This window comes from Peromyscus californicus, unplaced genomic scaffold (genome assembly GCF_007827085.1).
Source record: "Peromyscus californicus insignis strain IS unplaced genomic scaffold, ASM782708v3 Scaffold_11__1_contigs__length_118956290, whole genome shotgun sequence".
Classification (NCBI taxonomy): Eukaryota; Metazoa; Chordata; class Mammalia; order Rodentia; family Cricetidae; genus Peromyscus; species Peromyscus californicus.
The window spans coordinates 105,866,497-105,889,920 of record NW_026294402.1 but is presented as its reverse complement, the minus strand read 5'-3'; the positions used below and the strand labels follow the sequence as shown (position 1 = coordinate 105,889,920).

Genomic DNA, 23,424 nt, shown 5'->3' with positions numbered 1-23,424 from the left:
GGTTGGCTAATATTCACAAGGACCCCTGGAGATAGATGGCCTGAATTCATCTCTTCTGAATCTGACATTGAGTTGAAAGTGACTTTAACCTATATGTGGCTTTTTCCAGGATGTATTCTCAAGGAGCTGTCCCTTGTTTGAGCTCAGGGGGTCATAGTGCAGGGAGGCATGGGAAGAGCACAGAAGTTACAATCCAGTGTGAGGTGCTAGACAGGGCACACTGTTGGTGCTACCACACACCCCAGAGGGCCACCCACATGGTCTTGGGACTTCAAGGAAGGCTCTACAAGGAGACAGCATCAGCACTCAGCCTGCAGAAGTCTGCTTCTGAGATTTTGGGGTAAAGGATGAAAAGAGGAAAAACTTAAGCTCCAGAACTAGATATATCTGGTAAGAAGCACCAAGTAGGGGCCCAATGCCAACCCAGAGAAGGTCCGGCCCATGATGCCAACTGGTGGTTCTTTGCCAGTGGCACAACCTGTGGTTCCCTATCCCCTGGGAAACTGGGTCGGAGGAGCAGCATTAAGAATATGGGTAGAAAGTAGAGGCTGGGGCCAGAGCCTGGGGAGGCTGACCACGCTGACTCTGCCCCCAACCTGTTCTTAACACCCTATGTGGATATTGATCAGGATCCTCTCTGAAAAAGCTGAGGACCTAGGTAACTTTTATTTTTTTAATGTGTGTGTGAACATCTTGTGTGCGCAGGAGTGTGAGTGTGTGTGGATACACATGGGTGTATGCACATATACATGTGGAGGGCAGGGAAGAGCTTCGAGTATCGTTTCTTAGGAATTGCCTGCCTTACGTTCAGTTCTGTTTCTTGCAACAAGGTCTCACTCTGGCCTGAACTCACCAAGTAGGCTGGGCTGGCTAGCCAGCAAGTCCTGAGAATCTGCTTGTTTCTGCTCCGCCAGCATCAGGATTACAAGCGTGCACCACCATGCTCCGCTTTGTTTTATTAACATGATCTCTGGGAACCAAGCTCAGTTCCTGACCAACTGAGCTCTCTCCCCAGTCCTAATTTTATTTTTCATTGACACATAATTGCATGTATTTATAAGATAGTATATGATAGTTTAGTCGATGCATATAGTATATATTGATTGAACCAGGCTAATTGTCACACTTATCACCCTAAAGATTTATTGTTTCCGTGCTGGGAATGTTGGAAATCATCTCTAGTGACTATTTTTAAATATAAAAAGTGTCACAACGGTAACTGTTGCCAACCGCAGTTACCCCACTGTGCTGTAGAACGTCGGAAGCTCCTTCCTATCCCGGCACACCTGTACCCATCATCTACGCTCCTCGATTTGTTGTTGAACAGTGAGCTCAGACAATGCAGTAACGTATCCCAAGTTCATCATACACATTACTCTCCAATAAGTCCATCAGGACAAGGTTTGACCCGGGAGCCCGGGAGCCCGTGATCTGCAGGCTGTGCTCATGATGCATTGCTCTAGATACAGAAATTTTACAGTGAAGTTCAAACTGTGATTCTCATACAATTATGCAGTGAGCGTACATCCTAATTATTCTTTGACTCACTAATACATGAGAGGACTGGTAAGATGCTGCACCTGGTTCAGAGGGAGCCCAGTGCATCATGTGATGGGGACTACTGGTGGGAATTTACAATTCAATGCAAGAACAGCCAGAATTCATGGGGTATCCCAACTAGATTGTGGCAGGCACAACCCTCTTTGTGCATTTATATGGACAGTGATAATTGCATCCTTATAAGTTTTCTATGACTTTTATGAAAGAAAAAATAACAAAGCCATTGAATAGGAAGACAATGACCTGATTATTTTGTCTATTTCTAAGTCCTCCATGATTTTTCCCAGCATTCCTTGGAGTTCTTTTAGTAAAGAACTCCAGTTCTTTACAAGTGAAGTTGTCCAAGCCAACAGTATTTTAGAAGAGAAAGCTGTTTGAAACTAAAAGTCGTTGGATGTAAACCATCAGAATCCCATGGAGAATGTTATTGAAGTAGAGATTCCTGGGGATACATGGACCTCCACCCTAAGTCAAATCCTGCCTAGAAATCTGTATGGTTAAATGTTCACCTGCATTCTGATTGTATTCTAGAGTTGAAAGCCATCATGATTGCCATTGGCCAATGGCAGACTTGACCAGAATGCAGAACTGGTGAGACAGTTCAGGCCATAAAGTATTTGCCTCATGAGCATGAGGTTATGATTTCAAGGCCCCATGCTCACATATAAACAAAAACAGAGCACGCAGGATGCATTTGCAATCCCAGCACTGAGGAGGTACAGACAGCTGACCAAGTGATCTCCACGCCAGTGAGAGACCCTGTTTGACAAAACTAAGGTAGACAGTTCCCGAGGAACACCACCCATGGTTGTCCTCTGACATACACACACACACACACACACACACACACACACACACACACACACACACACACACACACACTGCAGTTTCCTGGTTCTGTACGAGAGACCTGCATTCACATTTGGGTCCACTCTAATGTCCTTCACCTTGCCAGTTGTGTGCACCTGTGTAAAATAAGAAAAGAGGAGCACTGGAGACAGAGGAGACAGAAGAAGACTCCCCTGGTGTCTCATTTCCATTCTATGAGTACATTACTGCTTGGCAAATGCATCAACTTAATTAAAACTAAATGTAATTCTAATGCACCAATTTGATTTAAAAATAATCTTCACAGTCGCCAGGACATCAAAATCCAATTAAGGCTATTTGAGGAAAGTCTCCGATGCATATTATGTTGTGAGGCTGCACTATGTCAAGAAACCCAGACCTTCCTGAATGTCACTAATGTGTTTAGCAGCCTCCCTCTCGCTCAAATGCCTCTTCCAATTAGGTTCTAGAGAGCGTGATCCGTAACAGTTCAGGAACAGCTCCCCAGAATCTTCTGAATGGTCCTTTAGCTGAATGCTCTTGCTAGAATCTGGAAGAAAATGCAAACAGGCTCTCGGGTTCAAGATGGAAATCAAATCGCAGAGTCCAGGGGTTCCTGATGGTCTGCTTATGTGCCCAGACTGTAAACAATTCTGGACCAGATTAATGAAGATTGAGAAATGAGTCTGGTGAAAGAAATTCAACAGTAAATCTCAGATGAACATCGTAATTTGGCTGGTTCCCTTTGCTTTGCCCATTGGCTGGGTCTTTCAAGGACATCTGTTTTGGTTGAGTGGTGGTGTTGATGGAGCTCAGTGTGGACTTCTCTTTGTCTAATGAATAGGCTAGGATGTAGAATATTAAAACTGTCCAAAATGCCTGCAGAGTGATATGGGCGACTCTCATGCATTTTGATAAGCCATGAGTAGTGTTAGAGGCAGCTTGATATCCTGCAGTTAGCCATGCAGCCAAACCCTGATGTAAGTAGTCAAATTTCTCTCTCTGTTGACTTGTGCACAAATGTGCCCGGCCATGCCCACCTCATGCAGTAGGCATTGTTCCAGCTCCAGGATATCTGCTGGGTTTAGCCCTACAAAAATACCACTGCAGTGAGGCACCTGGATGGTCGACTACTAAGCCCAACTTTAATATAACTTTGTGGTCAGGAGGAATGTAAAGAGACTGGGTCTACATGAAGAGAGGCAGAAGCCTTCCAAGTTCTGGATCATTCTGAAGACCAGGGTGTGAGGCTACTGAAGGAAGCAAACATCTCATTACCAGTTGTCCCTGACCAAAACGAATGAGGGCAGTGTCGTGCCTCTGCAACCCCAGCTGCACTGGAGGCTAAGGCAAGAGATTGCAAGTTCAAGGCCAGTCTGGGAAACATAGAAAGACCACATCTGAGAGAGAGAGAGAGAGAGAAAGAGAGAGAGAGAGAGAGAGAGAGAGAGAGAGAGAGAGAGAGAGAGAGAGAGAGTCACACTCGCTAGATCTTCTTAACTCTTAAGTGGAAAATGATAGGCTTGGGACAGAATTAGCAATTTCATAGTGCCAAAGACTTCCACATGTTTTCTCACTCAATCCACAGAACAACTTTGCAAAGTAACTGTATCTTGTATCTCATAATGTATTTATTATGCATAACATATAAACTTAAGGAATAGCATTGTCATAGCTGAGGACCAGAGGCATAGGTGCCTGAGATTTTTGCCTGGATCCAGTTCCACCCTGGTTCTGTTGGCATTTGCTTCTCATTCATGGAAGACACTCACTGTCAACTCCCAGTTTATAGACTTCTGCTTTGGAGATTACAAACATCCTGAGGACAGTAACTGCGGCTTAACAGCAATGATGGCCACCACTTGTTGTGGATGCCTAAATATTTTGAGTAAGTCTTAATACAATTTAGTGTTTAAAAATAAAAACCAGTGTCTCCCTCCCTACTCCTTCAATGGCCCACCCCTTTCATGTGGGATTCTAAGTTCTGAGGCGGCTTCTCTAAGCCCCTTTCTCTCCTTATCTCACTTGTAGAAAGATGAAGTGTTTGTCTGAAAGGAAAATAGAGGCACCATCAGAGGTTGTCTTGTTATACTCACCCTCGAGGCAAGGAAACAGAGGCTTAGAGAAATCTTGCCATCTCTGTGTTCCTGGTGCATAGTCAAGACCTGAAAGTCATAAGCACTCAGAAAATAGGAGCTTGACGTCCTAGAATCTCCTTTGGCTATTCAGGCAGAGATAGAGGAGTGAAGACCATTTTTCTAACTTCCAAGTAGAAGGCAAAGATGGCCCCAATCCTCCTGCTGGCCCAACAACGGAGGGGCATTCTCACAAAGAGTGGCTTCGTTAGGGAATGAGAGTGTCTCCACCCCTAAGAACCTTTGCTCCACACAGGCCATGGGGAGAGAGTGACAGTGGGGCCTTAGATCAACCTACTACCTCTAGGAACTCTCATCCACAAAGCATCAAGCCATCTTCAATAATAGCTTCCAGGAGGTTCCACATAGCCAGCCACGCTCAGGTAGTTATCATCCATAGCTCTGTGCACAATATGCTTCAGTCGACAGGGGTCATCCTCAGGGAAACTCCAAGCATTAGACTTCTATTGACCCCAGACTGATGGGCAAGGCTCTCTCTCCGCAGAGCCCAGTATTTTAGTTTTTTGATGGTGGGATGCAGCACACTGAGCACCGTGAAGGAAGAGAGAGAAGTTGAGAAGGTTTGAAAAGAAAATGGACAAGTGTGAACAAAGGGCTACAAGGAAGGGCCGTACAGGGTTTGTACTCAGGAGTCAGGACAAGAGCAAGCTCATGTGCCCCAGGACGTGGGGTTTCCTGGGGCTCTCTGTTCTTTGCCAGGCTCCAGAACTTTGGGACTGCCTATCATTGTCTGGTACCTGCCCTGGGGTGAGAGATCAGCATTATAACGTAATAAGTCGGAGTAATAGAGCCCAAGGAAGGGAAGTTGCTGGAGCAGGGAGTTAATCGGGTGCTTAATAAAGAGAACTGAGCAAACTCTAGCTGGAGCCTCAAAACTGGGGCAACATGTCTGTTTAAATAAAACAGACTATACGACAGCGTGGTCTTACTGTAACTGGAATGCCAATGCAGCTTATGCCCCCTGTCACTGAGAATCATCCAATAAGCAGGGACAGAGATAGAATCTTTAAATCGTGCTTTACCCAGAGAGCAGGTAAAGAAAGTGGATCAAAATCCTAAATAGTGTTCTTCCACTTCAACTATGGCTTCCACTTCAACTGTGGCCAGACACTGGGAGTGGACACAGAGACCATCATCCCAGAGTTTAGTCTTGCCCCTCAAGCCAGCTGCTCAGCAGCCTTGTCAGTAAGACTATGACCTGGGTGTTTTTCTCCTTATCATCTCCTCTCCAAGTGGCGGGAGTTTCTGAATGCACCAAGGTGGTGGGGTCTCACTTCCTTCCAAATGGCCTTTGAGATTGCATCTAGATTAAAGGTTAATTCGGATCAAGCAAACCATTGGTGTATTTCTGGGCTGCTTACACTGTGAATGTGCAGACTCCCTTAATACAAAGTGTGGGGTGCTCCTATAGGATGAAATCTAAAGGTGCCCCTGACTGTCCCCTATCACTATAATGCCCCTAACATTGCATGTCCATCCAGATCTACCTCCTGGCACCCAGTGTGGAAATAAAAGACAGAGTTCAGGTTCCATGGAAAAGGATAATTTCGTTGCTTGGTGTAAACAGGCATATGAACAGAGAAGATCCCACAAGCTTTAGGGGTCACACATAGAAAGTTGTTGTCTTGGCTTTGAGGGCAAGAGAGAAGAGCAGGTAGTTTGGCTCACCTCTGTAGGAATCCACTCCTATCCTCACTGCTAAATCCTGTTTATTTCCATCATAGACTTTAAGACAAGGTGTGATCACTTACATTGTTTTAAATGGTTTGTTCTCTGTTTACTTGTTTATAACTCATCCTCTGCATGGGAATTAAGTTCTAAGCAAGGATTTTATTCTGCAATGTGTATCTGATGTCTAGGAAGATGGCTCTTTCAGAATCTACCTTCTGTGGATATTTGTTAAATGAGGAAGAGAGTTTTTTAAAAAGCAAAGAATAAATGGATCAATGTAACACTCTTCACTTACCAAGCACTTTTTTGGTCCTGGTCAAGATCTTTTATTGGTAAAGACAGAATCCTCATCACACTGTCAGGGGTATATATGTTATTTCACATAAAATTATAGCTGATATTCCAGTGTGTGTCTTTTTCTGGTAGATAGTTTAGTTAGCACAGGATAGGTTTTCTGGGACTGCCCACTTCTGAGCACTTTAAAGAGTGTGTCTCTAGCTTGTCTCTGATACCAAAATTTAATGCAAGCATCCTCCTCTCTTATCCTTAGGAAAGGCACCTTCCTAGTCTCCTGCTCCAATCCCCTGCTTACAGCCTCTATCAAACCATCAGCAAAGCCTCTGCATTTGATACTGATGTGCCGTTTCTTAGGTTACGGGGTTAAATAAAATCTGTTGGAGCTTAGAAGATTTTTCTACAATGACTTTCATCCACAGTGCTTAATTAAATCCCTCACCTGGGAAAGAGCGATTTTCTTCAGCCATCTCTCTTTCAGTGGCATCAGCAGGCAGCTGTGACTGTTGAAATGGCAAAATGTCAGTTGTATTTACTGCTGTGGGGCTACTGTAACAGAGTGGGCAGGAACTGTGACTTTTGCCTGCATTCTTAATCTTTTAATGATCCATCACTTTCATGGGAGATTCTAAATCCTAAAGCACTCACACGAATTGTAGAAAAAAAGTAAGTTTTGTGAAAGGAAAACACAGCTGTTCCCACAGAGGCAGAGGTCATGGGTCAATGGGCTTTGGGAGAAGAAAAGGACTGGGAGATGGTTCAATGTCTAAGGACTTAAGGTGAGGGGATACAGACCTGGGCTCGCATCCCCTAGGACCATGTCCAACCCAGGCAGAGGTACTGCACTGATATTACAGTGTAGCTCAGGCTGGCCTGGGACTTACTTTGTAGCCCAGGCTTGTCTTGAACAAGGCAACCCCCCCCCCAGCTTTAGCCTCATGATCTTCGGATGCCCAGGCTGTGCCACGGTGGCCTGCCATTCTTTGGCTATTGGTCACCTTTTCTCCCTGCCTGGGCTTGCTGCTCCCTGTCAGGAATTTCCCAGGGCTTGTCCTCTCCTGGCAGTCTTTCTTTTCATTTGTGTGGTACTGGAAGCACTCTTGAAGAAACGCATTTTGACGTTCTTAGGCGCTGGAACAAGAGCAGCAGGTCTTAAAAAATAAAAATTGTACTCAGAAAAAATATAAATTCCTAAGTATAGGAGCAAATTCGAAAGTGGACAAGATCCCTGATGCTGGCTCTGCAGTGCACAGCTGCATTGACCGCTAAGTCCCTCCCTCCCTGTATCTGTGCTCCTTAGCTTGAGATAGTGCAGTACCTCTCACAGGTGTGGGCCTCCTACTCCATCTCTTGTGTCTGGAGTGGCCCTAGGAACGGTGTTGGCCAATAAAGAGACAAACATGAAAATGTAGCCTTTCACCATCCTTAGCTACATACCAAGTGTGAGACCAGCCTGGTCAACATACATGAAACCTTGCCATACCAATGTCCCATGTGTTCCTTTTTCTAAATTTATTTATTTTTATTTCATGTGCATTGTGTTTTGCCTGCATAGATATATAGATATATAGATATATAGACATGTCTGTCTGAGGGTGTTAGATCCCCTGGACCTGACATCATAGACAGTTGTGAGCTGCCATGTGGGTACTGGGAATTGAAGCCAGAAGATCAGCCAGTGCTCCTAACCACTGAGCCGTCTCCCCAAGCCCACTTGTGTGTTTTTTAATCCAGTCAAGATGACAGTGAATTAACCTTCACAAATAAAGATAATAATAAAGAGAGTGGCTGACTTTAGATGTAGGTACTAAACAATATAAAAGCAAAATACAGCCCATATCTAAATAGATGCAAGGGGAAATCTGGTAGGACAGACAGAAGATGGAAGACTCAGGGCAAAACATACTTATTGAATCTGGGCATTTGTGAAATGTGACTATGATCTTCATGTACTACAAGTAAAGATAATCACCATTTAAAAACAATAAGGCACAAAAATTGTATTTGCTTTCCCTTTCCTTGGGAAGGAAGAGACAGTGAAATGGTGTTTGTTTCATTTCTATTTATTTTAGGATAGTTTGAGTGGATGAAAAACTATCTTACATTAAAGTATATTTTCCCTTCCTCATTTTACTTCCCCACCCAACTCATCCATTCTTCATTTTTAGGCCGGGAGACATGATTACTCTTCTAGAAGACTCCAATGAAGACTGGTGGAAAGTAGGTATTTCGGTCTTTAAAAAGAAATAAGAATCCTTTGGTGGTGACAGTAACAATAAATGTTACATTTGCCGCTGAATGCCTCCTCTTCCATTTCAGGGAAAGATTCGGGACAGAGTTGGTTTCTTTCCAGCCAACTTCGTTCAGAGAGTAGAGCAGCATGAGAGGATTTATAGGTGTGTTAGAACCTTCATCGGCTGCAAGGACCAGGGACAGATAACACTGAAAGAGAACCAGGTAAGCAAAGGACACAAGTGCCACCACACATACACAAGCTGGGACAAATGAGAAAAGATGATCTTGTGCCAAGGGTGTGGGGGTCAGTAGAATCCAACATGCAAAACCAAAGGCCGGGAAACACGCTGTTTTAATTAGGTTTTACCGTTGTGATAGGATACCACAACTAAAAGTAATTTAGAGGGAAGAGGATTTATTGAGCTTAGATTTTCAGAATGTTAGAGTCCATAGTGGCTGGGAAGGCATGGTAACAGGCAATTGAAAGCATGGTAACAGGGCCAGGGAGCTGTCTGATCACATTTCATTCAAACACAGGAAGAAGGGAGAGAGAGAGGGAGAGGGAGGAAGGGAGAAGAGGAAGAGAGGAGAACAGGAAGTGGGAATAAGTTATAAAACATCAAGGCCCGCCCCTGGTGACATACTTCCTCCAACAAGGCTCCAGCTCCTAAAGGTTCCATAACTTCCCCCTAAGCAGTACCACGAACTGGAGACCAAATGTTCAAACACGTGAGCCCATAGGGGATATTTCTCATTCAAATCACAGATACTTAGTGGTATCTGTCAGAGAAGAAGCATATATAACTTCACAGTATCATAAGGGAGCATCTCATCCCTGCACTTGGGTCTGAGGATCACAAGACACTGATGGTAGCAGCTACTCCAGTTTTCACTCTGGGCTTGTACCCACCAATATGTAATGGGAAAACTTTGTCATTGGGTGCTACTGTGCTCCAGGACTTGGTGTGTTGGCTCCAATCACACAGAGCTCTCTCAGATCTCCTTATCAAGACTCCAAGACTCTGTGTGTCCCTAAAGTCCATACACATCACATAATAATGTAAGACAGAAACAAAACACAGACTGAAAACTATCTCAGGCAGAGACTGGCCATCTCCCTGTACTCATCCACTGGTTCCTGATACCTTTTTGCTCAGTGCTATGTTGAATGAAGTGTTCTCTGTGAGGTTGTTGGTTTTCCTGAGCCCTCTACGTCTGTAATGTCCTGAAGCTGCTTCCTCCTGGATTCCTTATCTCAGCTCTGGAGTAGATAGAAACAGATGGGACCATCACAGCTCAGCATTGTCATGTTCTTCTGTGTGTCTTCTTCCAGCACAGAGGGGCTGTCCTTCAGCCCTACTTACTTCTTCTCAAGTCACGTACCTCACCTTCACTGAGGGCAAAATGACATGCTCAAGTTTCCAAGACTGTTCTGGAGAAGGTAGAAGAGGATGTGGGGAACCAGAGTTAGAAATCTCCTGTCTTTCTCAATGCAGTCTCATAGGTGATTTCAATGTTCTGTTCAGGAAGTCAGAAGTTGGCCTCTTTCAGCATTCTTGACATACAGTAATTCTAGCAACTCTCAAGACAATGAATATCTCTAGTTGAAAATGTGGAAATTACAAGGCTCAGTCTACAAGAAAGTAAAGAATGAAACATGCTCATAATTTAATACTCGTCTGTTCAATACAGTTGCCCCAAACATATCCTGGACACCATCTATTTAATTTTATTACTCTATTTTATGCATGTGGAGACTGTGCCTGCACAGATGTCTGTGTCCTACATGCATGCCAGGTGCTGTGAAGGCCAGATGAGGCATTGTTGGCTCCCCTGGGATCTGGAATTACAGACAGTTGTGAGTCGACATGGGGTACTGGGGATGGAACCTGAGTACTCGTAAGAGCAGCCAGTGCTCTCTACTGAGCCATTTCCTCCCCCATTTTGGGGAGTTATCTTCAAAGATAGTTACTAAGTCTCACACACACACACACACACACACACACACACACACACACACACATGATTCATCCGTCATTACTTTTTAATCATAACTGATTTATTGTTCTAAAATACTGTTTTACTCAACTTTACCAACCATTTTCTTTTCCATTATGTGGCTCCAAATGACATTATCAAATCGACAAATACTTCCTCACAGCGGACATGTAGTTTACACCATGAGATTCCAGCATCCAGGAAACATAGGCAAAAAAAAAAAAAAAAAAAATCTCAAGTTCAAGGTCAGCATAAATAGTGAGTTCAAAGCCAGGCTGAACTACATAGCAACCAAGAACTTCTGTCAAAATTGCAAAGGCTTGGAAGGTAACTCGGTGATAGAACACATGCCCTGGGCTTGCTTTCTAATTTAAAAAAAAAAAAAAAAGAAAAAAAGAAGTCGCATGCAAAGTAATGATTCACCTTTCACTGTGGCTAGTCAATAGAATGCCTAAAAGTCTAAAGAAAATTAATTTACAATGTGAAAAAAAGGCTTTTAGGAAAAATTTATTATCTATTTCTTTTAGAGTCAAGTAAATAAAAATTCTTAAAAATAAAATAATATACCAATAAATCAGAGCATTGTTTTCCAATATATCTTAAGAACAGTAGCAGATGGAGTCAGTGAAATTGGCTTTCTATAAATACTAGTGTGCATCAGTCCACTCATTTTTGAATAGTTACTTCAGACTATGTAGTAAGAGCATGGAAATTATTCAGCCCTGTGCATACTATAATTCCATTTTCTGCAATAAAGTCCTGAAAATTATCTATGCACAGGGAGAAAAGCTAGGCAAGGAATGTTGACCTTCAAAGTAATCTCATAATGGTGAGAATTGGAGACAATCACACAATGACAGTGGGTAGTCAACAATAAGACTTTCCTAAGGAGGGCTTTGGAGGATGTGGTGATAACCTTGTAGACAGAATACAGATCAGAGTCCAGTCACTGCTGTGCCCAGATGAGGACAGCTCTCAAAGAAAATGCTCTGAAAGATGAAAAAGCAGAGACGCAGGTGCAGAGGCCCCTCAGCCATCCGTATTCAGCCTTGGACAACAGTAAGGAGATCAGGTGTGACCAAATTATCACAGCACCTCACCTCGCCCTCACCACTGCCACCCCACCACCACCACTATGGGCTACCCCGAAGTCCAGGAGACAGTGGCACCGGGTGGCCCTTGGCAAACCAAAGGTCCAGGAAGAAACACAGCAGAACAGACCTAGGCTTGGGCAGTGCTGAGTCCCTGAGTCATTTGTTGTGTCAAACCTTCTGCCCTTAGAGAAGCCAGAGAGACTCAGGAAAGACAGGCAGGGTCTCTTTCAGTGGGAGTCAAAATATAATAGAAGCAACTGGGAGAGGCCAGCTCAGGGGTAAAGTACTTACTGTGGAAGTGTGAGGGCAGGAGTTCAGATCCTTAGCACCCTCCCAGAAGCCAAGCGGAGAAGGGACCCCCAGGGAAAAGCAGCTAGCAAGACTGGCCAAATCACCCCGTTGCGGGTTCACAAAGAGACCCCATCTCCAAGAATAAAACAGGGAAGGTACTTAACATCGGATGTATATAACATTTAGGTCCTACGTTTTCTTTTCACATGCCCTGTGAACTGTGTGGATTAACCATGGAGTGTTTCTATTTTACAAAAGAAGAAACAGATTCCATCAGAGGTTATGTGCCTTACTAGGGGCACATGTGAGTGCCAGGCAAGAATTCAAACACAAACACAGGGCTCCACTCCCAAGTCAGCAACTCTACTGAGCACATTCCCACCCCCGGCATAATGTTTTTATTAGTTATTTGGGAATTTCATACAATGCACCCTGATCATACCCACTTCCCATTCCTCTCAGGTCCACCCTCCCACCCTTGCTCACACAAGCTGGATCCCTGGTGGGCACCCTGCTCTCTTCCAAGCTTTGGACACTTTATCACCATGCTGTAGCCACATCTCTAAATGCCACGCACACCCCACACAACACACAACACACCACACACCACACATAACATATCCCACACAACACATAACACACCCCACACAACACACAACATATCCCGCACAACACACAATACACCTCACACCTCACACCCCACACAACACACATGTACTTCTCCCGACTCAACTTGGCTCACTGAAGACATGGACTTGGATAAGGGAAGGGGTGGGGATGCTGATAGTTAGGTTTTAATCTTTAATCCCAGCACATGGGAAGCAGAGGCAGGTGAATCTCTGTGAGTTCGAGGCCAGCCTGGGCTACAGAGTGAGTTCCAGGAAAGGTGCCAAAGCTACACAGAGAAACCCTGTCTCAAAACACCATAAAAAATAAAAAATAAAAAATTATTGTTAAATGTGGGCATGATGAAGCACACCTTTAATCCCAGCATTCAGAAAGCAAAAGCAGGCCAATATGAGTTCAAGACCAGCCTGGTCTGCATAGTAAGTTCGAGGTCAGTCAAGGCAACATACATAGTAAGACCCTGACTCCAAAAAAAAAATCGATGTTATAATAATAACAAATAAAAAAGCTCAAACTTGACATCTGTTTTAACTTCTTATATTATTAATATATGTGAAAACTTTAAAAGCCTCTTAAAGAAATGTAGCCGGGCGGTGGTGGCGCACGCCTTTAATCCCAGCACTCGGGAGGCAGAGCCAGGCGGATCTCTGTGAGTTCGAGGCCAGCATGGGCTACCAAGTGAGTTCCAGGAGAGGCGCAAAGCTACACAGAGAAACCCTGTCTCGAAGAACCAAAAAAAAAAAAAAAAAGAAATGTAGCACAGTAGGAAGCTCATTGATGCCAAAGTCAGGTAGAAATGGATCTGTGTTCTGTGTGGTTTGGATAGTCACCTCTAAATGTCACCTAAAAACATCACTATAGCAGCGTCTCCCTGAGGCAGACCTGAGAGCTCAGTGTGGCCACCTGTATAGAGACAGCATGGTGCCTGGACACCAGGGGTGTTTAACAAAAGTCATTTCCCACTGTCCTAACTCAGAGCACGTCTCAATGGGGATGTCCTCTGCAATGGTGAAGAACAGTGTAAGGTGCCCCGTGGGTGACAGAAAATAGCCAGTGTGATATTTATCACTCTAAAAACTTAAAGAGACAAGTGGCCATTAACAGAGAAATAGAAAATTGATTCTGAAAATAAATGCAATGCTTCTTTATTAAATCACATTTCTGTTTCTGAGGTTAATCTTTCATAATTATTACATTGTTTATCCACAGAGCGCTAGTTTCCAGATGGAATTAAGTTATCCATTATGAACACGTAGGAGTCTGCCTTGACAGAATGAATTTTCTTCATTTTTTTTTAAACTTAAGAAGAGTCTTACTTAATCAGCTTTAAATTCCTTTAAAACATTTTTATAACATCATTCATGGTTCTGTCGTAACTGTAGAAATGTTTTCATGGATTCCTTGTGCTATTGCAAAAAAAAAAAAAATTAAACCAAAAATTATTTTTAGATTATAAAGCTGAAATTTGTTTATTATATGGAAATTGAGAAAATAATATTTTTAAAGACAGAAGAAGACAGCAACCAAAACAATTCAACCATCAAGTTATTATCAGCATTAAATCTTTGACATGCTTCATAGCAAGCTTTCATTTGAAGGCATAGTTTAATATCATATTTTATTTAGGCTGTATAATTCTATTTAGTTTCAGCAAAATATAATTTTTAACAGTTGTACATACGTCAGAATGGCAAACTTTGGCACACTGGCCAAATCTGGTAACTTACAGTTTTTATTATAAGGTTTAGGGTTTGACTTTTATTCTTAATTATGTATATCCATGTGTTAGTATGTGCATGAGTGTCGTACTCATGGAAGCCAGAAAGAAGGGAGCATCCTATCCCTGGAGCTAGAGTTACAGGAGATTGTGTTGGCTGATAATCGGGGGAGGAACCAAAAGCAGTGTGAACTGTCAATCACTGAGTCATCTCAGTCCCCATTCTGTTTTTTTAAATAACATTTTTAGAATGTGTCTACACTGGAGCTGGGGACAGAATTCCTACCTAATATACTCAAGGTTCTGTCTTAGCATCACACAACACACACACACACACACACACACACACACACACACACACACACACACACACACACGTGCGTTTAGTTTAGTCCAAAGTAGGAGTTTCCAACCCAGCAAAGAGTCTGTGCTCTGGAAAACAGACTTGGAAAGAAATTCAGTACTAAAATTAGGAGACCATAAACAGTCTCACCCCGTATTAAAAAGGGTCAAGTCATAGCTGGCCCAGATGGCTGGAGCCATGCATTGTGTAGGGGCAGGGTGTCCCTCCTCAGAATGCACTGTGCCATCTCCACCTTAGAGGCTGACACCGTGTGCCCAGGCCAGGTCTGCCCCCGCAGTAACTGTGCTGGCCTGGGCAGGAAGAAAATATAGCCAGCCCTTGAGAAGTCTTCTGGCTAGAAAGAGAAAGAAGGTATGGAAAGAGCAGACGGCAGGAGAACCGAAGGCTGTGGGAAGGGGTAGAAGAGGATTAAGAAGATCCCATTTCCAGTCAGTCTGGCCCCTTCAGCTGTCATCTGGAAACCCTTTAACATCTGCCAGCTGTCACATTTGCCCTTTAGCCATGGTGCACGGGGTCGAGCCTTAGTCTTGTGACCCACCCACATCCCGTGTGACCCAGGTGATTCTAAGCTGACCAAATTGGTCCCATTCTACTGTCCGTGATTGTTTAGTGCTTGGCTCTGACCCAGTTCTAGCCACCGAGACAAGTCAGAACATGAGCTGAGGGGCCTAGCAGGGCTTAGCATGGCCTCTATTTCCAGTATGTTCCAGACCTTGACAGTGAGCTCCACCTTGCTCTTCTACTCTTCACCTATCCACCTCTGTCTTGACCACACTGAACTCTGTCTGTCTGTCTGTCTGTCCAGCTACTTCTGTCTCACAGATGACAGACATCTGGGCTTTGTGGCACACTCTCTGACATTAACTCCTCCCAGGGTGTTATTTAAGTCTCTTTGCAGTCAGATTTCTGAAACACAGCTCACATACCAGCCCTGTGTATGTTCCAGAACCTAGGGGTCACACATCCAGCTCTAGACTCTGCTGAAACCTCGTCCAGGTTCCATTTACTGGGGGGTGCTGCTACCTCTGGGCTGTAAACACTCCCAGCTCCTTCCTAGTAAGCCCCTTAGGAAAGTAGTGCTGCCTCAACTGAACTTCTGTGCATCTCTTGTCCTAGGTCAGTCTAGACTCCTTATCTCAAAGTGGGGCCATCTGTGTCCAGACTCCTGTGACTTCTCTCCAGCTGAGTCACGCTCTTGCCTGGTTTCTTCCCTCCCTGGACCACTGTGGTGTCTTTCAGACTCTTAGCAGCCCCTTTCCACGTAGCTCTTGGGTCATGCCTCAGGCTATGTCTGGAAAATACATACTAAGGCATAATTTTCAACTGTGGAGGTGGCTCATGAAGGGAGGAAAAAAGAACTACCCTCCCCAGGAACCTCTGCACACATCTGGTCCCATCCCCTTCTCTGTCCTTCACTGGCCTGTAAACAGTGAGTGACAAGGGCACCTGAATTGATTTTCATGGCCTCCTTTGAAGTCTCACACAGGTGCCTGCTCTGGAATATGAGAGATGCTCATGTTTATTTGCCTGGAGCTACTAATGAAATTGTCTCTTGGCTTCCTGGTGTTAGCCAATTCACATATAAAATTCCAAGCACTGGGCAGGAACCAGTGAGTGACAGCTATTATTTTGGGTCTTCAGCATAATAAACTGAAAACTCGCATGCTTCATGCCAGGTCTATGAGACATTTTTGTCCTTCTCCCCTTCTGGTGACTCTTCAGGGAGTCACAGTATTTAATACCATTTTGTTAATCCTTACTCAAAAAGCTGGAGCCCGGAAAAGATTCTGTATCTGGGCCTGGTTCCAAACCCAGGTTTGTGTGTGTTGCTTTCTTGAGCATTTCCTCACATTGCCACCCCCGGCTTCCCCCTCCCTGAGCCACCTCTCCTTCCTCCGGTACCCTCAGTCAGCAGCAGCTTACGCTGCAGGTCCCCATTTGTTCCTGCTGAACTGAAGCCTTTCTTCTCTCTCCCCTGGCACTCAGATCTGTGTGACTTCTGAGGAAGAACAGGACGGCTTCATCAGAGTCCTCAGCGGGAAGAAGAGAGGCCTCGTCCCACTGGATGTACTGGCAAACGTGTGACTGTGGCAGTCCCTCCGCGTGCAGGAGGCCAGCTCTGCTGATCTCACTGTGTCCACCCAGAGGAGCAGCTGCACTGACAAGTGCCCAGGAAACAGGGAGACTTGAATAGCTGAGACTGTGGTAGCAATCTGGAAGCAGACCCACTGCACAGCACATCCAGGATGCCGGAGAGCAGCATCCCAGAGCTGAGGGCCGCTGGGGGCAGTAAGTGGGCTGTAGCCAAGGCTGCCCCAGGACTCAGCTCCCTCCCTGCCCACCTGTGCAAGGCTGGAGTATGCTCCAGGTCATGGTGTGGTCCTAGTGAAAAGTTTGGATCTGAGTAGCCAGGTGTTGCTCTGGTTCCGGATTATTGCCCCCAATGCTGGCCAATCAACATGACAACTCCTGCAGAGAATCAAGAAGGCCAACCTCCCAGTTGCCAACATCCCAGACCTCACTCCAGCTCCTGCTCAGTCTGTGACTCTGCTGGCAGGATTGTTCTTTCATTCTCTTCAGTCCTTGGAGCACATCCTAGGCAGGGCTGAACGGACGCGTACCAAGCACAGAGATCTGACTTACCTACAGATGCTTGCCGGGGAGTCCTTGCTACTTCAGTGACTCACAGAGGTGGCAGCCAAGTCAGAGGCCCAGAAAGAAGCAAGTAGCAGTAAGAAGTGGGAGTGAGGACAGGGAAGGAGTCCTTGTGCATCGGGACTAGACAGCCCTTTCAGAAGGGGCGCTCTTTCCCCAAGCAGGTGGGGCTGGGAACGGGAAGTAGCTGAGAGTCTCCATTTTCATTTCATACCCTCTACATCAGGAGCATGACCTCTTCCCTCCCTCGTGCAGCCTGCAGGACTCCGTGGAGGAGGATGAGTCCACTGTGCAGGGGACCAGGGACAGGGGAGCCCCTGAGAAAAACACCCTAGAATAAATGTAGCCAACTTAGAATCCATTCTTCTCTAGGGCAGCATTTTCAGCTCCGGCAGGTGTGAAGTGGAAATGAACCTGTGATGCTTCGTCTCTCTGCACACAGAGGAAGCTGGAGCTTAGCTCACATCACCTAGGGAAATTGCTCTCTACCTGTACTGATGTTTACAAGAACATACACACTGCGATGCCTTCCTCCCAAGCCCGGTTCCAGCTCTCAGACTTGCTTCCTAGCAGTCACTGACGTGTCTCAATGTGATTCACGGTGACTTTGAAATTAATGTTGCTTTGATTTATTTTGCCACTGAGCAATAAAATCATTAGAATCATTGGGTTTGGACTTGGTTCTGCTTTGTTTTATGATTTGCTTTGTTTATTGGAGCAAGGATCTTTAGCCAAGGCTAGCCTCAAACTCACTGCATTGCTGAGGATGACCTTGAACTTTGATCTTTCTGCCCCTGCTTCCATAGTGTTGAGATTCCAGGAATGTACCACCACATCCCATGCAGGCAGTGCTGGGGATTCAATCCAGAATTTCACACATGCTAGGCAGTCAGTCTACCAACTGATCTATATCCCAGACCCCAAAAGCCAATGTTTTGCTTTGTTTTGTTGTGTTTTGAAGACTGAGATGGCTACATCCAGGGCATGTCAGCCTCATTCCCTAGACCAAAGTATCATTTGTCTGTTTAATGATAATGGTTTTGTTACTGCTCAGAGTGAAGTCGGGAGCTGAGCTATGGCAGCAGCTGGTCTCACAGTAGCCTGGATGCCTTACTCCCATTCTGTAGCCAGCATCCTTACTCCCATTCTGTATCCAGCATCCTTACTCCCATCCTGTATCCAGCATCCTTACTCCCATCCTGTATCCAGCATCCTTACTCCCATCCTGTATCCAGCATCCTTACTCCCATTCTGTAGCCAGCATCCTTACTCCCATCCTGTATCCAGCATCCTTACTCCCATTCTGTAGCCAGCATCCTTACTCCCATTCTTTATCCAGCATCCTTACTCCCATCCTGTATCCAGCATCCTTACTCCCATTCTGTAGCCAGCATCCCATTTCATCCTCATCTAATACCGCTTATAAAAGCAGATTCACAGACTCAAAACCTTTGGGAGCAAAGGTGGATCACATGACTGCCTTTTATAAAACTGAACACCCAGTGCAGACACTTTCTGCCTCCAATCAATTTTCCATTTAGTCAAGACAACCTAGTGACTGGAAGGGATATAAAACACATGTGTCTTGTCCTCATCCCATTGATCTCATATCCACCGCAGGCTTCTGGTACAGGGGTACCAAATCTGCATTTTAATATCAGCTGGCCTTTTCAAGTTGAATAGAAGGAAGATATGGCATCCAGCCTCCCAGGTTGTCTCCCTATTAACCTTTGCCTCCCCCAACACTGAATCAGGGTTTTTATTAAGTAGCTAGTGAAATACAGCAGAAGTGTCATGAGGCTAGCTCACAAAACTCACAGCTTCTGCCTTGACCTATCAGAGAATATGCTGTTGGAATCTTAGGACACCACGTGAGGAGGGCATGTACCTGAGGCCACTATAGGGAACAGGCCTCCATGTGAAGACCATACACTTCAGCAGTTGGTCCTCCAACCTCAGTGATTGTTGGGGCAGTGAGGAGTTGTCCCTGCTGACCACAGCTTGGGTCACAAATACTTGATCAATCTAAGCATATAAAGCATTTTTAAATGTAAGTTTTAAACTTATTTGCTATTCAGAAACAGGTAGGTGGGACAGGAGGCTTTTGCCATCGCAACCCAAGAAGACATGTATTCATTTTGTACAGTGAGACACAAAAGCTTTGCTGACATTGGGTATTGTCAGGCAGCTAAGCATCCCGTGCCAGATGTGCAGCATTCTCCAAAGACCCAGATCATTCAAACAGAAGAGGAGAAGCTAGATTTCCACACATACTCTGCATAGACTGTTGTGGGTGACTCTCACACATACATACAGAGACGGGGTAAGAGAAAGAGGGGGGATCTGAGGAGCCACGGTCTTTCCTGTCCTCTTCTGCTTGCCTGCCGGGATGACAGGAACAAGGAAAGTGCTGGCCTACCCAAGTCTTGATAATTTCCAAGGCTTGAGAAGTAACTGGACCGTTGATGAGGGGAGGACCTCCAGAGACAACTGCTGGTCTGGGGACAGCAAAGGAGAAGAAAGCGTCAATATGAAAGAGCCAATATGAGTCTGCGGACATTCTTCATAGTGCCGGGGACAGTGCCGAGGATACACTGTGCATCCTCTCATCTGTGCTGCTTCCAGCAGAGGGAGGCACAGGGCCATCTCAACACCAGGGCAGCTGTGCCCTGCACCTCGCTGTGGAACATGGCTCTGTGTTGGCAAATGTGTGGGGAAGAACTCACTGGACATTCCTTAGTGCTCCAGAAGGCAGGGAACCAGATTTCTCTTCCCCCACCAACATCACTACCAGACATTGGTTCTACCTTTAAGGTAGACAATGGAGCTGTGAAGAGAGACAGGTATAGATGTCTGGTCTACATGACAACTGGCAGAATTGATTAATATGTCATTTTCCATTCCAGCTATATACCAAATACACAAACATACACATACACAGAGACACGCAGAGAGGGAGGGGGAGGGGTCCCCATACTTGGATAGTGAAGAAGAATCCGACATCTGGGCTGCATATTTAAAGAACAAATTGGGTAAAACATGGTAGGAACTTAGTGGACCCAGTCTTCTCTGCTGCTGACGGGGAAACGTAAGGTCAATGGGGAAGTCACACACATAGCAAAAATCTCGAGGCTCAAAGCCAGTCTGGATGGTGTGCTCCTCCAAGAAGAAGAGAGTTAGAGAGTAAATAGACTCTCCAACCTGCTAGAGCCTGGGCCAGGCAGAGGCAGCTGCACTGCTGTGTGTTCTAGTACATGCTTACACTTACTTAACATTGCCGATACACTCAGACTTCTCAGGGCCTTTAATCTGTTTGCTCACTCTCATTGTGGACACCCAAAAGGGAGTCGGGGATTAGAACTAGGGAATACTGCCAGCCTCTCCTAGAGTACAGTTTGAAAAAGTCTACAGTGACCATTCTCAAATGATACAGAATCACCTAGAAACCTCAAGGTCCCTAACACTGGACTCTTCCTATAGGTCACTGAGGTAGGCACACTGGAAAGGACTAAAACAGACAATTGCCTTCTCTGGGCTGAGTCTGCAGTGGGACAGCAGGATGTGGAGACTGATGCACTCCAGGATAGAAAGCTCTGATAAGCTTGACTGAAAGCGAGCAGCTAGGGGTAGATTGGCACCAACGTAAGAAAATAAGAGAAAGCTCAGTCATGCTCAGAATGGAATCCCCAGGAAGCTAAGTGAGCAGGTGGACTCCAAGATTCACCACAAACAGAATCCCCTAAAAATAACTTGGACAGAAAATTCAAACTAATAAATGACATCCCACACCAGTCTCTGAGACTTTTCTTAGTCACTATCCTGTTGTGTGTTTTGTACACATGGTGGTTTTGATCCTGAGAATTTGGTTTTTTCTTTGCTTCCAACAAGGCATTTTAAATAGCCTTCAGTCTTCTGTAGGTAATGAAAATTTAACTGTATCTTAAAATGTTCATAAGATCATAGCCATTTATTTTAATAGACCTCTTTAAAATGAAGACGTGGTACATATTTTTAATACAGTATTATCAAATTTGAATAGCTAGTGAGTATCTCCCATGTCTTTGTGGAAGTCAGGATACCCTGCATCCTGAAAGTACACCCTGGCAAAGTACAAAAGCTACTTCCAAGAACAAGGGTTGGCCACCTTTCGACCTCCTCCTGTGATGCCTGGCGTGATGGCACATGCCTGCAATCTCCAAATGAGGTTGGCAGTCTCAAAAGGACCAACAATAGTCCATGAGTAACCTGGACCACATCAGTGAGTTCCAGGCCAGCCTGGGCTATGGTGAGACACCCTAAAGAGGGGGACGAGGTGGGACGGGGAGACAGAGGGAGGGAGGGAGGGAGACTTCTTCTATGGGCATCACTGGCTCAGGTGCTAGGTTATCTTTTTCAGTTAATGAACACATGTTTATCTTCTGCTGATTTCTGGAAATTAACATTTTTTCAATCACTTTTATTTTTAATCCATGTAAAAATGTCATCTAAGGCTCTTGATGATTTCCTGATTTCACTTTTGACCATGTTAAATAGTTGTTTCCACTCTCAGTCATTTTGAACACGGGAATTTAAGTTTCGATTTTTCTCTGATTTAAAAGAAAAGTGTGTGAATGGATAAGCCATTGTATATAATTTCTGGAAACAGGTTCTGGATGGCTTCTGCTTTTGTTGATGACTTTGTTTTTGTGTTCTTATAGCTGACCAGTGTGTATAAATGTTCAGCAGACACCGGGGAGATGGGTCTAGTCTGCAATGTGTCCATTTCACTATTAAATAAATCACATACCTATTAAATAAATCCTTAAGAAATTCAGATTGTCTGTATTCTTTTTTGGTTATGTATCAGACAAAGACAAAGAACCAAGAATAAGTAACAGTGGGCAATAATGAACGACTCCTTACCGCGACCTCCAGTTACTACCACAGTCCAGCCTGAAGGAAGGAAATGGCACACGCCCACACTCTTCTGTATTTAGAACCAATTGCTTTGGTCCTGTCCTAAGCAAATGTTCTCTTCAGCTTCCTGGAGCACACTATGCAGGAACTTTTTTTCTTTCTTTCTTTCTCTCTTTCTTTTTTTCTTTCTTTCTTTCTTTTTTAAGTGTAAAGGTTATAAAGATCTTCTTAGGAAACTTCAATACTAAATGCAGAGATGTGTCCCCAGAGTTCATACTCTTGATATGGGAAGCACAATCCCTAATGAAGCAATGTTGGAAGTGAGGCTTAATTGGCATTTATTTTGGTTTAGTTTTGAAGTACTGGGTATTGAACCCAAGGTCTGTGCATGCTAGGCTCTACCATTGAGCTGTGCATCCAGCCCAAACTGGGGTCTCATAGGAAGTGTTTGGGTCATGAGGGCTCCACCTTCACAGGGTTGTATTTATTACAGGGTCGTCGTCCATCCTTTCTCTTGAGCTCAGTGCTATCGTGTTTCACCATGAACCAACCCAGCACAAAGGCCCTCACCAGAAGCACACACCTTGATACGAAGCCTTGAAGACTAAATGCCAATAAATTTCTATTTGTCATATTGATCCAGTCTGTGACATTCTGTTACAGAAAAAAATCACTAAGATATTATGTTTGTGACATGACTAATAAATATCTAAACAAATTATAATAGGAATGTGTTTAGCCCCACAGTAGAAAAAGTCGAGTGACCTGCAGTAGCGTGCAGGTGTTCTGCTGGCTCTGAGTATGAGGGTCTGCATGACTTTAGATTAAAAGGGGCAGCTTTTCAAGTTAATGACCATGTTAACCTCCCAACAGGTGCAGTTCTTCAGTCTCACCAGACTTTGCAGATGATGAGAGAGTATGTTGTGGCTATGAGGAGTATTATTTTTATTACAAGTGTTTCTGATCGCATGCTTCCTTTAAGTTGGAGTACTGAGCAATTGAGTGATACTGCCACTGTAGCACCAGATTGTGTAGGGA

The 23,424-nt window shown here is 44.6% G+C and overlaps 1 protein-coding gene across 3 annotated transcripts in view; it reads left to right on the top strand.

The window, feature by feature from the left end:
- Stac (SH3 and cysteine rich domain) overlaps window positions 1-18,155 on the top strand; it is a 127,972-nt gene extending 109,817 nt beyond the window's left edge. For all 3 annotated transcript variants that reach the window (XM_052722409.1, XM_052722400.1, XM_052722418.1), the window contains 3 exons: window positions 8,678-8,729; window positions 8,829-8,966; window positions 16,822-18,155. In XM_052722409.1, the coding sequence (XP_052578369.1) occupies window positions 8,678-8,729; window positions 8,829-8,966; window positions 16,822-16,920 (289 nt within the window). In that variant the 3' untranslated portion in view covers window positions 16,921-18,155. The remainder of the gene's footprint in view (window positions 1-8,677; window positions 8,730-8,828; window positions 8,967-16,821) is intronic.
- The last annotated feature ends 5,269 nt before the right edge of the window (window positions 18,156-23,424 follow it).